The sequence below is a fragment of the Salvelinus sp. IW2-2015 genome, unplaced genomic scaffold (genome assembly GCF_002910315.2).
Source record: "Salvelinus sp. IW2-2015 unplaced genomic scaffold, ASM291031v2 Un_scaffold1954, whole genome shotgun sequence".
Taxonomy (NCBI): Eukaryota; Metazoa; Chordata; class Actinopteri; order Salmoniformes; family Salmonidae; genus Salvelinus; species Salvelinus sp. IW2-2015.
Genome location: NW_019943309.1, coordinates 56,738 through 71,500, shown reverse-complemented (window position 1 = coordinate 71,500; position 14,763 = coordinate 56,738). Strand labels below are relative to the sequence as shown.

The following is a 14,763-nucleotide window of genomic DNA, read 5'->3' as shown; positions in this document are numbered from 1 at the left end:
AAGCGTTGGGAGCAGGGTTAGTGCCATTTGCGGAGGCACAGGCGTTAGGTTGGAGGGCAGGGTGAGTGCAGTTGGAGCAGGTTAGTGTTGGAGGCAGGGTTAGTGTTGGAGGCAGAGGTAGGTTGGCAAGGGTCTCATGTTGGGAAGCAGGGTTAGGTGGAGGCAGGGTTAAGTTGGGAGCAAGGGTTAGTGTTGGGAGGCAGGTTATTTGGGAGGAGGTTATGCCATTGGGAGGCAGTTAGCATTGGGAGACAGGTTAGTGCCAGTTGAGGCAGGCGTAGTGTTTGGGACCGGCAGGACGTTAGTGTTGCGAAGGGCCGCAGGTTAGTGTTGGAGAAGGCAGGGTAGTGTTGGGGGCAGCGTTAGTGTTGGGAGCAGGGTTAGTGTTGGGAGCAGGGTTTGTGTTGGGGGCAGGGTTAGTGTTGCGGAGGCAGGTAGTGTGGAGGAGGGGTTATGGCCAGTTGGAGGCCAGGGTTAGTGTTGGAGCAGGCGGTTAGCTCGTTGGAGGCAGGGTAAGTGTGTGGAGAAGGGTGTGTTGAGAGACGGGGGTTACGACTAGTGGGAGGCAGAGTTATGTTGAGAAGGGTTAGTGTTGGGAGAGGGGTTAGTGCCAGTTGTGGGCGGGTAGTGTTGGGAGGAGAGAACGGTGGTTAATGCAAAACTTGTACTTCCAAATCTAGTGCCATGAATTACTCCCTCACTAACATACTTGCTGTAAACTAGTTTGGCCCAAGTTGCCTGTATTTCTACACCAATTTAAGAACCTTATGCAGTCTGTCTACAAACAGCTCTCAAAATCAAGGAGTTGCACTTGTGGTAGGAGGGAGCCCAGTAGCCCATCATCACTGTTACATCCTCAGAAGGGAAAGCCTGTGAGCTCCTGAGCTTGTGGGAAAAAAAAAAGTCTGTGCAACTACACCGGACGCATGTTTCTTGTATTCAAGATCCTTAAATGGCCTAGCCGGCTTCCCCCTCCACTCGTCATTTTGTGCTGTTCCTATGGTTTGCTGGTTCCTCCTATGTTGCTCTGTTCTGTATGCTACGGCACGGTTTCTTGCTTTTCCTGAATTGTTGCGCTTCTGTTGTATGCTACGTGTTGCTTGTCCTATGTTGCCTCTGTCTGTTCCGGCTACGTCGTTGCTTGTCTACTATTGCTCCTTGTCTGTATCTACGTCTTGCTAGGCTTCCTATGTTGCATGCTGTCTGTAGCTACGTCTAGCTTGTCCTTATGATTGCGTCTGATGTTCTGTATGCTTACCGCTTGCTTATGTCCTATTTGCCTCTTGGTCTGTTGCTAGTCGCTTTCTATGTTGCTCTGTCTGTATGCTACGTCTTGCTTGTCCTATGTTGCTCTGTCTGTATGCTACGTCTTGCTTGTCCAATGTTGCTCTGTCTGTATGCTACGTCTTGCTTGTCCAATGTTGCTCTGCGTGTGCTCACTGCTCAATGATTGTCTATATTGTAATTGTTTTTAACCATACCAATTATGGTATTGGTCAATTATTGATGACCAAAAAAAGCCGATGCCGAATAATCGGCCGTTTTTAATTTAAAAAAAAATGTATTTATTTTAATAATGACAATTACAACAATACTGAATGAACACTTATTTTAACTTTAATATAATACATCAATAAAATCAATTTAGCCTGAAATAAATAATGAAACATGTTCAATTTGGTTAAAACAAATAATGCAAAGACAAAGTGTTGGAGAAGAAAGTAAAAGTGCAATATGTGCCATGTAAGAAAGCTAACGTTTAAGTTCCTTGCTCAGAACATGAGAACATATGAAAGCTGGTGGTTCCTTTTAAAAAGAGTCTTCAATATTCCCAGTTAAGAAGTTTTAGGTTGTAGTTATTATAGGAATTATAGGACCATTTCTCTCTATACCATTTGTATTTCATTAACCTTTGACTATTGGATGTTCTAATAGGCACTTTAGTATTGCCAGTGTAACAGTATAGCTTCCATCCCTCTCCTCGCTCCTACCTGGGCTCGAACCAGGAACACAACGACAACAGCCACCCTCGAAGCAGCATTACCCATGCAGAGCAAGGGGAATAACTACTAATTCTCAGAGCGAGTGACGTTTGAAACGCTATTAGCGCGCACCCCGCTAACTAGCTAGCCAGTTCACATCGGTTACACCAGCCTAATCTCGGGAGTGGATAGGCTTGAAGCACAGCGAAGAGCTTCTGGCAAAACGCAGTAAAGTGCTGTTTGAATGAATGCTTACGAGCCCGCTGCTGCCTACCACCGCTCAGTCAGACTGCTCTATCAAATCATAGACTTAGTTATAACATAATAACACACAGAAATACGAGCCTTAGGTCATTAATATGGTCGAATCCGGAAACTATTATCTCGAAAACAAAACGTTTATGCTTTCAGTGAAATACGGAACTGTTCCGTATTTTATCTAACGGGTGGCATCCATAAGTCTAAATATTCCTGTTACATTGCACAACCTTCAATGTTATGTCTTAATTACGTAAAATTCTGGCAAATTAGTTGCATATACACTGACTCTGCGTGCAATGAACGTAAGAGAAGTGACACAATTTCACCTGGTTAATATTGCCTGCTAACCTGGATTTTTTTAGCTAAATATGCAGGTTTAAAAATTATTACTTAGTGTTTGATTATTAAGAAAGGATTGATGTTTATGGTTTAGGTAACATTGGAGCAACGATAACGCAGGATCGATTAATGCAACGAGGACAGCTAGAAAAGTAAATATCATCAACCATCTTGGTTAACTAGTGATTTGATGATTGTTTTTATAAGAAGTTTAATGCTAGTCTAGCAACTTACCTTGGTTCTACTGCATTCGGTAACAGGCAGTAGAGCGTTGGACTAGTTAACTGTAAGGTTGCAAGATTGAATCCCCCGAGCTGACAAGGTAAAAATCTGTCGTTCTGCCCCTGAACGAGGCAGTTAACCCACCGTTCCTAGGCCGTCATTGAAAACAAGAATGTGTTCTTAACTGACTTGCCTCGTTAAATAAAGGTTAAATAAAGGTGTAAAAAAAAATAATAAAGCCAAATCGGTGTCCAAAAATACCGATTTCCAATTGTTATGAAAACTTGAAATCGTCCCTAATTAATCGGCCATTCCGATTTAATCGGTCGACCTCTAATCTGTACTTGACTATTTATATTTTTGACTACTTTTACTTCACTACATTCCAAAAGAAAATAATGTAGTTTTTACTCCTTACATTTTCCCTGACACCCAACAGTACTCATTACATGTTGAATGCTTAGCAGGACAGGAAAGTTGTCCAATTCACCCAATTATCAAGAGAACACGCGGTCATCCCTACTGCCTCTGATCTTGCAGACTCACTAAACACATGCATCTTTTGTAAATGAGGTCTGAGTGTGCACCGCTGGCTATCTGTAAATAAAATAAAAACAAGAGAATGGTGCTGTCTGGTTTGCTTAATATAAGAATTTGAAATTATTTATACTTTTACTTTTGATACTTAAGTATATTTACAACCAGATACTTTTACTCAAGTAGTATTTTACTGGGTGACTTTTACTTGAGTAACTTTCTATTAAGGTATCTATACTTTTACTCAAGTATGACAATTGGGTACTTTTTCCACCGTTGGTTACAGTCTTTTCTCATCGCTGCAACYCCCKTAYGAACTCGGGAGAGGCGAAGTTCGAGAGCCGTGCGTCCTCCGAAACACAACCCAGCCAAGCCGCACTGCTTCTTGACACAATGCCCGCTTAACCCGGAAGCCAGCCGCACCAATGTGTCGGAGAAAACACYGTACACCTGGCGWCCRTGTCAGCGYGCATTGCGCCCAGCCCGCCACAGGAGTCGCTAGTGCGCGATGGGACAAGAACATCCCTGCCGGCCAAACCCTCCCCTAACCCGGACGATGCTGGGCCAATTGTGCKCCGCCCCATGKGTCTCCCGAACGCGGCCGGCTGCGACAGAGCCTGGACTCGAACCAGGATCTCTAGTGGCACAGCTAAACTGAGGATGGATCAACAACATTGTAGTTACTCCACAATAATGACCTAAATGACAGAGTGAAAAGAAGGAAGTCCTTGTACAGAATAAAAATATTCCAAAACATGCATCCTGTTTGCAATAAGGCACACCACTAGGTTACCTGGGGCGGTGTTGGACTAGTAACCGAAAGGTTGCAAGATCGAATCTCCGAGCTGACAAGGTAAAAATGTCGTTCTGCCCCTGAACAAGGCAGTTAACCCACTGTTCCTAGGCCGTCATTGAAATAAGAATTTTATCTTAACTGACTTGCCTAGTTAAATAAATAAAGGTAAAATACAAAAATAAAATAAAACTGCTAAAAATGTGGCAAAGAAATTAACTTTGTCCTGAATACAATGATGTGTTGGATTTTGGGGCAAATCCAACACATCACTGAGTACCACTCTTAATATTTTCAAGCATGGTGGTGGCTGCATCATGTTATGGGTATGCTTGTCATCGGAAGGGACTTGGGAGTTTTTTTTATGATAAGAAACGGAATAGAGCTAAGCTAAGCACAGGCAAAACTCTAAAGGAAAACCTGGACGTCTGCTTTCCATCAGACCCTGGGAGATGAATTCACCTTTCAGCAGGACAATGACGTAAAACACGATGAATTCACCTTTCAACAGRACAATKACSTARAACACAAGGCCAAATCTACACTGGAGTTGATTACCAAGACCACATTGAATGTTCCTGAGTKGCCWAGTTACAGTTTTGACTTAAAATCGGCTTGAAAATCTATGGCAAGAATTGAAAATGGCTGCCTAGAAATGATCAAAAACCAACTTGACATAGCTTGAARGCGTCGGCCAGCAACACCTTCATGTGGCTGCAGTACGGCTTCGTYGGCAACGTTTTCATGCGTTTCTACAACATCGATGAGCTGGCCCTCGATTGGCTATGATCTACTCCCTGTCTTACATCAAATCAAACTTTATTTGTCACATGCGCTTAATAGAACAATTGTAGACCTTACTGTGAAATGCTTATTTACAACCCCTTAACTCTTCTTGAATTGCACTGTTGGTTAAGATCATATTTACCAAGTAGACTAAAGTAAAAAAATAATACTAAAAAGTAACACAATAAGAATAACAATAACGAGGCTATATACAGGGGGTACCGGTACCGAGTCAGTGTGCGGGGGTATAGGTTAGTTGAGGTACATGTAGGTAGGGGTGATGTGACTATGCATAGATAATAAACGAGTAGCAGCAGTGTACAAAAGGTAAATAGTCCGGTGACGATTTTATTAATTGTTCAGCAGTCTTATGGCTTGGGGGTAGAAGTTGTTGAGGAGCCTTTTGGTCATAGACTTGGCGCTCTGGTACCGCTTGCCGCACGGTAGCAGAGAAAACAGTTTATAACTTGGGTGACTGGAGTCTCTGACAGTTTTATGTCTTTCCTCTGACACCGCCTATTATATAGGTCCTGGATGGCAGGAATTTTGGCTCCAGTGACGTACTGGGCCGTACGCACTACCCTCTGTAGTGCCTTACAGTCAGATGCAGAGCAGTTGCCATACTAGGCGGTGTTGCAACCGGTCAGGATGATCTCGATGGTGCAGCTGTAGAAACTTTTGAGGATCTGAGGACCCATGCCAAATCTTTTTAGTCTCCTGAGGGGGAAAAGGTTTTGTTGTGCCCTCTTCACGACTGTCTTGGTATGTTTGGACCATGATAGTTCGTTGGTGATGTGGACACCAAGGAACTTGAAACTCTCGACCCTCTCCACTACAGCCCCGTCGATGTTAATGGGGTTCTGTTCGGCCGTCTCCACCATCCCACTCATCTTGCCCATCCTCTGGTTACTAGACAATACCGCCGGCTCCACAGGAATGCTGGGAATATCCCAGTGGGTCAAAGTAGATTCCCATGTTTCGGACATAATGCACCACCAACACAGGCTCTCCTCAGGGATGTGTTTTGTCTCCACTCCTGTACGTCTTGTACACTAATAGTTGTACTAGTTCCCATCCTAACAGACACCTCGTTAAGTTCGCTGATGACACTGCCTTGATCAGGCTGTTGCGTGATGACGAGGAATATCAGGGCCCGGTCCTAGATAACTTTGTAGAGTGGTGTGAGGAATCACACTTGGTCTTCAATACCAACAAGACCAAAGAGATGTGCATAGACTTCAGGAAGTGTACAACACCTACCTCTGCAACATCTATCAGAGGTCAGAACATAGAGATTGTAGAGGAATAGAGATATCTGGGTGTCCTCTTGGACAATACGCTTCAGTGGAGTACATGTACAGACTTGATCTACAAAAAGAGCCAACAGAGACTGTACTTTCTCAAAAAGCGGGGATCTTTTAATGTTGACTGTACACATCTTTCATTGAGAGTATTTGAACTTGTTGTTGGTTTTGATAGGTTGATATTTTTTGTCTTTTTGAGATGACAACTTCATTAGGTCACATGGACATTATCTTGTGTTTGTTGGTTTGGTAATGACACTTTCAGCCAGACAAGCTGAGAAGGATTATCACCACAGCATGCAAGGTAAATGTGACTCCGGCTGCGTTTTACTTTTGACCAATCACATCAGATCTTTTGACATCAGATTTTTTTTTCTCCAGAGCTCATTCATCTGATTGGTCAAAATACCAATTTAGTGAAAAAAATATCAGAATTGGGCTGCCTGTCTAAATGCAGCATTAGTATCCCTGGCAGTCTGCTACTCTAGTTGACATATTCCTGTTTTCTCTGAAGCCTCCGGTCCGTGAGGCTGGGCAGGTGTTTCTCTGAAGCCTTTGGTCCGTGAGGCTGGGCAGGTGTTTCTCTGAAGCCTCCGGTCCTTGAGGCTGGGCAGGTGTTTCTCTGAAGCCTCCGGTCCGTGAGGCTGGGCAGGTGTTTCTCTGAAGCCTCCGGTCCGTGAGGCTGGGCAGGTGTTTCTCTGTAGCCTCTGGTCCGTGAGGCTGGGCAGGTGTTCCCACTTTGATGTCACTATAACACTTACAGTATAGTAGTTCCTGTATGGCCCATGGCCTGTTATGGTCTTATTACACAAGATGCTACATGGCTTCCTCCATTAACTGGCTGTTCAATATTTCCACTTATATCACTTAGCCACTTAGCCATTGGCCACTGACTCAGAGCCTGGTTCCTCTCTTTTTCTATGGAGTTTTTCCTAGCCAACATGCTTCTACATCTGCATTGTTTGCGGTTTGGGTTTCAGGCCCGGTTTCTGTATAAACACTTTGTCACATCTGCTGAATGTAAAAATGGCTTTATAAATTCATTTTGATTTGATCACTGGGACCTCTGAAGGGATGGCCCAACATGCACTGTCTGTCAATCAGTTTTGAGACGAGTTACATTCGTACTACAATGAATGAATGCCCTCTGTCTACAACAGCCACCCCTATTGGCTATCTCCAGCCTCTCTGTCTCCCAACATGCATCTCCAATAAGGAGATGTCTCTGCTGTTGTTTTTATTAAAGCTATGCTGTCTGTTTCTTCTCTTCCAGTTGGGTATAGCCATTGGGTTCCTGGTCCCTCCCATCCTGGTGCCTAACGTGGAGGACATGGATCAGCTGGCCTATCACATCAGTATCATGTTCTACATCACAGCAGGAGTTGCTACGCTGCTCTTCATACTGGTCGTCATAGGTAACATGTTTATTATTATACTATAAATATAAACATCACATCATTAAACTCTTACTAATGCATATATATATAACCGCTTGACTTTTTAATTTTTTTTGTTGTGTTAAAGTTGAATAAAAATGGATTGAAATTCTAACTTTTAATTTAGAAAAACTTCTTTTTTTTTACATTCTGAGTCAATACTTGGTTTCAATGACCTGCGATTGTGATTACAGCTGTGAGTCTTTCTGGGTAAGTCTCTTAAAAGCTTTGCACACCTGGATTGTACAATATTCGCAGAATATTTTTTTATTTAAATTCTTCAATCTCTGTCAGGTTGGTTATTGATCATTGCTGACAGCCATTTTCAAGTTTTATCATASATTTTCAAGTTTTATCATAGATTTTCAAGCCGATGTAMGTCAACATAGTAACTAGGCCCCTCAGGAACATTCAATGTGTTCTTGGTAATCAACTCCAGTGTATATTTGGCCTTGTGTTCTAGGTAATTGTTCTGCTGAAAGGTGAACTCATCTCCAGCAACTTGAGTTAGGAAGAACTAGGGCTGTTACGGTGACCATAATCCCTCTGACATCAATGCTAATGGGAAATCTAATCGAACATTTCATGAGAGCCCATGAGCTCATGTTACACAACATGTCTATAGGCTATGCAATGGAGTGATAAAACAGAGTGATGGCCTCTATTAAAAAGAGGAGGCTCCCATCAGCTTTCTATAGGCCAGCCCTACTATATTTATTTCTCAACTTTCCTAATATTAAGCACAGTGCTTCTCTTTACAACAGCGAAGTATAGCCTACCTGGCTGGCATTGAAAATGAAACCGCAGGGAATAGTGTTCCTACCGTGCTATTTCAGGTGCATAATGGTTTGACGTGTCAATTATTCTTCTACCGCTGAACCTGTTCTGAAGCAGATTGCCAAGTTAAATGGTCCAATTCTAAATCAAAACTTAATTTCACAAACACTTATTTATTACATGTGAAGACAGCATAATGAGAATAGTCGAGTCTGATGAAGTGACAACTAATCACTTGGTTGACATGATGTGTTCAGTTAGAAGGCGTCAACTTTTCAAATCATTAGTAGCAGCCATCATGTTTAGTCTGCAGTCTATAGGTATCTCTTATATGTATTGATTCAGGTTGGCTATCACAACTAAAGTGGCCAAAAACTTCAACAAACTGAATATGCCTTATAGGCCTGGAAGACCCCTGGAACAGGGTTGAGAAACCATAGCTAGAGAAACAAGACCTCTGGAACCAGGGTTGAGAGCCCTATAGCCCATTATAGAAACATCAGACCTCTGGAAACAGGGTGGAGAGCCTAATAGCCTTAGGAGAAAAACAAGGACCTCTGGAACAGGGTTGTGAGCAACTTCCGATAGCCTAACAGAAACAAGACCCCTGGGAAACAGGGTTTGGAGAGCACCATAAGGCCTACAGAAGCCTAGTGAAACAAGACCTCTGGAACAGGGTTGGAGAGCCCATACCCTACAGAGCCTAGTGAAACTTGTGTTCTTATAAGCCCAGTCACTGTGCAGTTGTGTGTGAAAACAGAGTTTTGACCTGCTTCTATTTAAGAGTTTCTCAGCTTTCTCCTATGTTTATTGCTCACATTAAATTAAGCACGTTAATCCGCTTTACAACCGGTGTAGCCTACCTAGCATATATAGGCTGCGCGTGAGTTTCAAGTTTGGGGAAGCACATTTTCACCATAGAAAAGGACCTGTATAATAAAGCATTCCATGCATCATCGCATTTGCAGACTTATGTAAGATATTGGATTGGATAATCATAATTTAGGCGGATAATATAACTCAAACACTGTTTCACAAAAAATATGCTTTGGCGCATGTAGCGTCAATTATTATWATAATTTTTTAAATCTTTATTTAACTAGGCAAGTCAGTTAAGAACAATTCTTATTTACAATGACGGCCTACCTTGGAACAGTGGGTTAACTGCCTTGTTCAGGGGGTAGAACAACAGATTTTTACCTTGTCAGCTCAGGGATTCGATCTAGCAACCTTTTGGTTACTGGCCCATTGCTCTAACCACTAGGCTACCTGCCGCCCCACACAAGCAGCCTAGTCTATAGAAGAAACGTATCCGATTTAACCTTTCTTTGCACGGGAAAAATCTGTCCTTTTTATAAACACATTTCATGCAATTTTTACTACACTTTATATGACTTGAATATGAATCTTTTTTTAATACGACAGATGACAGGGTAGCCTAGTCTAATATATAATATAATATATATAAATATATATCCTGACAAACAGATCAGTAAAAACAACATGGTCCGTGTAATAGGCCTACGAGAAGGTGGAGACACTAATAGAATATGACGTCCATCTAAACTGGAGGAGGAAACTATTGGTCAACTTTTAGGTGGCGCTGACCCAACAGGATAAAGAGTGAATATACGTGCACTCACCGGGGGATATGGTCGATGTTGTTCGCTCAATTAAGGTGAACATTTTTAGAACTAAATGACAGATTAGATATTAGTCTTATATACTTGTATTGATTTTAAGAAAGGCGTTGATGTTTATGGTTAGGTACACATTGGTGCAACGACARTGCTTTTTTCGCGACTGCGCTTGTTAAATCATCCGTTTGACGAAGTAGGCTGTGATTCAATGATAAATTAACAGGCACCGCANTGCTTTTTTCGCGACTGCGCTTGTTAAATCATCCGTTTGACGAAGTAGGCTGTGATTCAATGATAAATTAACAGGCACCGCAATGATTATATGCAACGCAGGACAAGCTAGATRAACTAGTAATATCATCAACCATGTGTAGTTAACTAGTGATTATGTTAAGATTGATTGTTTTGTTTACAAGATACGTTCAATGCTAGCTAGCACATTACCTTGGCTCCTTGCTGCACTCGCATAACAGGTAGTCGGCCTGCCACGCAGTCTCCTCGTGGAGTGCGATGCAATCGGCCATGATCGGTGTCCAAAAATGCCTATTACCGATTGTTATGAAAACTTGAAATCGGCCATTCCGATTAATCGGTCGACCTCTAGTTTAGTGTATCACTTTAGCTGATGAGGAAATCATGTTTAGCTTGTGAGTGATTTCTGTTTAGCTTGTGAGTGATTTTCTGTTTAGCTTGTGAGTGATTCCTGTTTAGCTTGTGAGTGATTTCTGTTTAGCCTGTGAGTGATTTCTGTTTAGCTTGTGAGTGATTTTCTGTTTAGCTTGTGAGTGATTTCTGTTTAGCTTGTGAGTGATTTCTGTTTAGCTTGTGAGTGATTTCTGTTTAGCCTCTGACTGATTTCTGACTGTGTGACCTGAAGGGAATTTTGGATTATTCAATTATATTATTAAATGTTTGCATATTGGTCTTATTGGATGAATGGGTCTTCTAAATGACAAATTATTCAGGCTTTTTGTTGTTCTCCCTCTTTCTTGCTCATACATCCCCTTCTGAAGCGTCTGGCCTGTATGTCAGGTATGTAAAGTGTGTGTGTGTTGAGTTCGTAGTGGGTGTGTGTGTGTGTGTATTGGCGCATAGGTGTCCACTTGTGATGTAATTTAGGACACTCGGGCTTTTACCAAGAACATACGAAACATTGACAAAGAGAGCGAGTTAGTACATTTACATTTAAGTCATTTAGCAGACGCTCTTATCCAGAGCGACTTACAAATTGGAAAGTTCATACATATTCATCCTGGTCCCCCCCGTGGGAATTGAACCCACAACCCTGGCGTTGCAAGCGCCATGCTCTACCAACTGAGCCACACGGGACATAGTAGACTTGACTTTATAATTCCAGAACTTTCCATCCAGAGGAGATTGTAGAATATCTGTCATTGTGATTCCAGAACTTTCCATCTGTCATTGTGATTCCAGAACTTTCCATCTGTCATTGTGATTCCAGAACTTTCCATCTGTCATTGTGATTCCAGAACTTTCCATCTGTCGTTGTGAGTAGCAGTACCACTAGAGAATGGTGTTAACTCTACTACAGTACACTAGGAATGGTGTTAACCTCACTACAGTACCACTAGAGAATGGTGTTTAACCTCACTACAGTCCACTAGAAGTTACCTATAGTAACTAGAAGAATGGTGTTAACCTCACTACAGTCCCACTAGAGATGGTGTTAACCTCACTACAGTCCAAGAGAATGGTGTTAACCTCCTACAGTCCCACTAGAGAATGTGTTAACCTCCTAAAGTACCATCTAGAGAATGGTGTTAACCTCACTACAGTACCACTAAGAGAATGGTGTTAACCTCATACAGTACCACTAGAATGGTGTTACCTCACTACAGTCCCACTAGAGAATGGTGTTAACCTCACTACAGTACCACTAGAGAATGGTGTTAACCTCACTACAGTCCCACTAGAGAATGGGTTAACCTCACTACAGTACACTAGAGAATGGTGTTAACCTCACTACAGTACCACTAGAGAATGGTGTTAACCTCACTACAGTCCCACTAGAGAATGGTGTTACCTCACTACAGTACCACTAGAGAATGGTGTTAACCTCACTACAGTCCACTAGAGAATGGTGTTAACCTCACTACAGTACCACTAGAGAATGGTGTTAACCTCACTACAGTACCACTAGAGAATGGTGTTACCTCACTAAAGTACACTAAGGAATGGTGTTACCTCACTACAGTACCACTAGAGAATGGTGTTAACCTCACTACAGTCCACTAGAGAATGGTGTTAACCTCACTACAGTACACTAGAGATGGTGTTAACCTCACTAAGACACTAGAGAATGGTGTTAACCTCACTACAGCACTACTAGAGAATGGTGTTAACCTCACTACAGTACACTAGAGAATGGTGTTAACCTCACTACAGTACCACTAGAGATGGTGTTAACCTCACTACAGTACCACTAGAGAATGGTGTTAACCTCACTACAGTCCCATAGAGAATGGTGTTAACTCACTACAGTCCCACTAGAGAATGGTGTTAACCTCACTACAGTACACTAGAGAATGGTGTTACTCACTACAGTCCACTAGAGAAGTGTTAACTCACTACGTATAAGAATGGTGTTAACCTCACTACAGTCCCACTAGAGAATGGTGTTAACCTCACTACAGTACACTAGAGAATGGTGTTAACCTCACTACAGTCCCACTAGAGAATGGGTTAACCTCACTACAGTACCACTAGAGAATGGTGTTAACCTCATACAGTACCACTAGAGAATGGTGTTAACCTCACTACAGTCCCACTAGAGAATGGTGTTAACTCACTACACAGTCCACTAAGAGAATGGTGTTAACCTCACTACAGTACTACTAGAGAATGGTGTTAACCTCACTACAGTCCACTAGAGAATGGTGTTAACCTCACTACAGTACCACTAGAGAATGGTGTTAACCTCACTACAGTCCCACTAGAAATGGTGTTAACCTCACTACAGTACCACTAGAGAATGTGTTAACCTACTACAGTACCACTAGAGAATGGTGTTAACCTCACTACAGTCACTAGAGAATGGGTTAACCTCACTACAGTACCACTAGAGAATGGTGTTAACCTCACTACAGTCCACTAGAGAATGGTGTTAACCTCACTAAGTCACTAGAGAATGGGTTACCTCACTACAGTACCACTAGAGAATGGTGTTAACCTCACTACAGTACCCACTAGAGAATGGTGTTAACCTCACTACAGTCACTAGAGAATGGTGTTAACCTCACTACAGTCCACTAGAGGAATGGTGTTAACCTCACTACAGTACTACTAGAGAATGGTGTTAACCTCACTACAGTCCCACTAGAGAATGGTGTTAACTCACTACAGTCCACTAGAGATTGGTGTTAACCTCACTACAGTCCACTAGAGAATGGTGTTAACCTCACTACAGTACACTAGAGAATGGTGTTAACCTCACTACAGTCCCCTAGAGAATGGGTTAACCTCACTACAGTACCACTAGAGAATGGTGTTAACCTCACTACAGTACCACTAGAGAATGGTGTTAACCTCACTACAGTCCACTAGAGAATGGTGTTAACCTCACTACAGTCCCACTAGAGAATGGTGTTAACTCACTACAGTACTACTAGAGAATGGTGTTAACCTCACTACAGTCCCACTAGAGAATGGTGTAACCTCACTACAGTACCACTAGAGAATGTGTTACCTCACTACAGTCACTAGAGATGGTGTTAACCTCACTACAGTACCACTAGAGAATGGTGTTACCTCACTACAGTACCACTAGAGAATGGTGTTAACCTCACTACAGTCCATAGAGATGTTAACTCAAGTACACTAGAGAATGGTGTTAACCTCACTACAGTACCACTAGAGAATGGTGTTAACCTCACTACAGTACCACTAGAGAATGGTGTTAACCTCACTACAGTACCACTAGAGAATGTGTTAACCTCACTACAGTCCACTAGAGAATGGTGTTAACCTCACTACAGTACCACTAGAGAATGGTGTTAACCTCACTACAGTCCCACTAGAGAATGGTGTTAACCTCACTACAGTCCCACTAGAGAATGGTGTTAACCTCACTACAGTACCACTAGAGAATGGTGTTAACCTCACTACAGTACCACTAGAGAATGGGTTAACCTCACTACAGTACCACTAGAGAATGGTGTTAACCTCACTACAGTACCACTAGAGAATGGTGTTAACCTCACTACAGTACTACTGAGAATGGTGTAACCTCACTACAGTACACTAGAGAATGGTGTTAACCTCACTACAGTACCACTAGAGAATGGTGTTAACCTCACTACAGTACCACTAGAGAATGGTGTTAACCTCACTACAGTCCCACAGAGAATGGTGTTAACCTCACTACAGTACCACTAGAGAATGGTGTTAACCTCACTACAGTACCCACTAGAGAATGGTGTTAACCTCACTACAGTACCATAATGGTTATCACTACAGTACCATAGAGAATGGTGTTAACCTCACTACAGTACCATGAGAACTGTAACCACTACGTAATAGAGATGTGTTAACCTCACTACAGTAGCCACTAGAGAAATGGTGTAACTCACTACAGTATCACTAGAGAATGGTGTTAACCTCACTACAGTACCACTAGAGAATGGTGTTAACCTCACTAAGTACCACTAGATTCTTCGTCTCCCAACG

General features: G+C 42.3%; 1 protein-coding gene across 1 annotated transcript in view; it reads left to right on the top strand.

Annotated features, from left to right (window-relative positions):
- The window catches only part of LOC112072545 (choline/ethanolamine transporter flvcr2b), a 62,987-nt gene that overhangs the window by 4,212 nt on the left and 44,012 nt on the right, over nt 1-14,763 (top strand). The window contains 1 exon segment of the mRNA XM_070439837.1: nt 7,498-7,639. Within this exon segment, the coding sequence (XP_070295938.1) occupies nt 7,498-7,639 (142 nt within the window).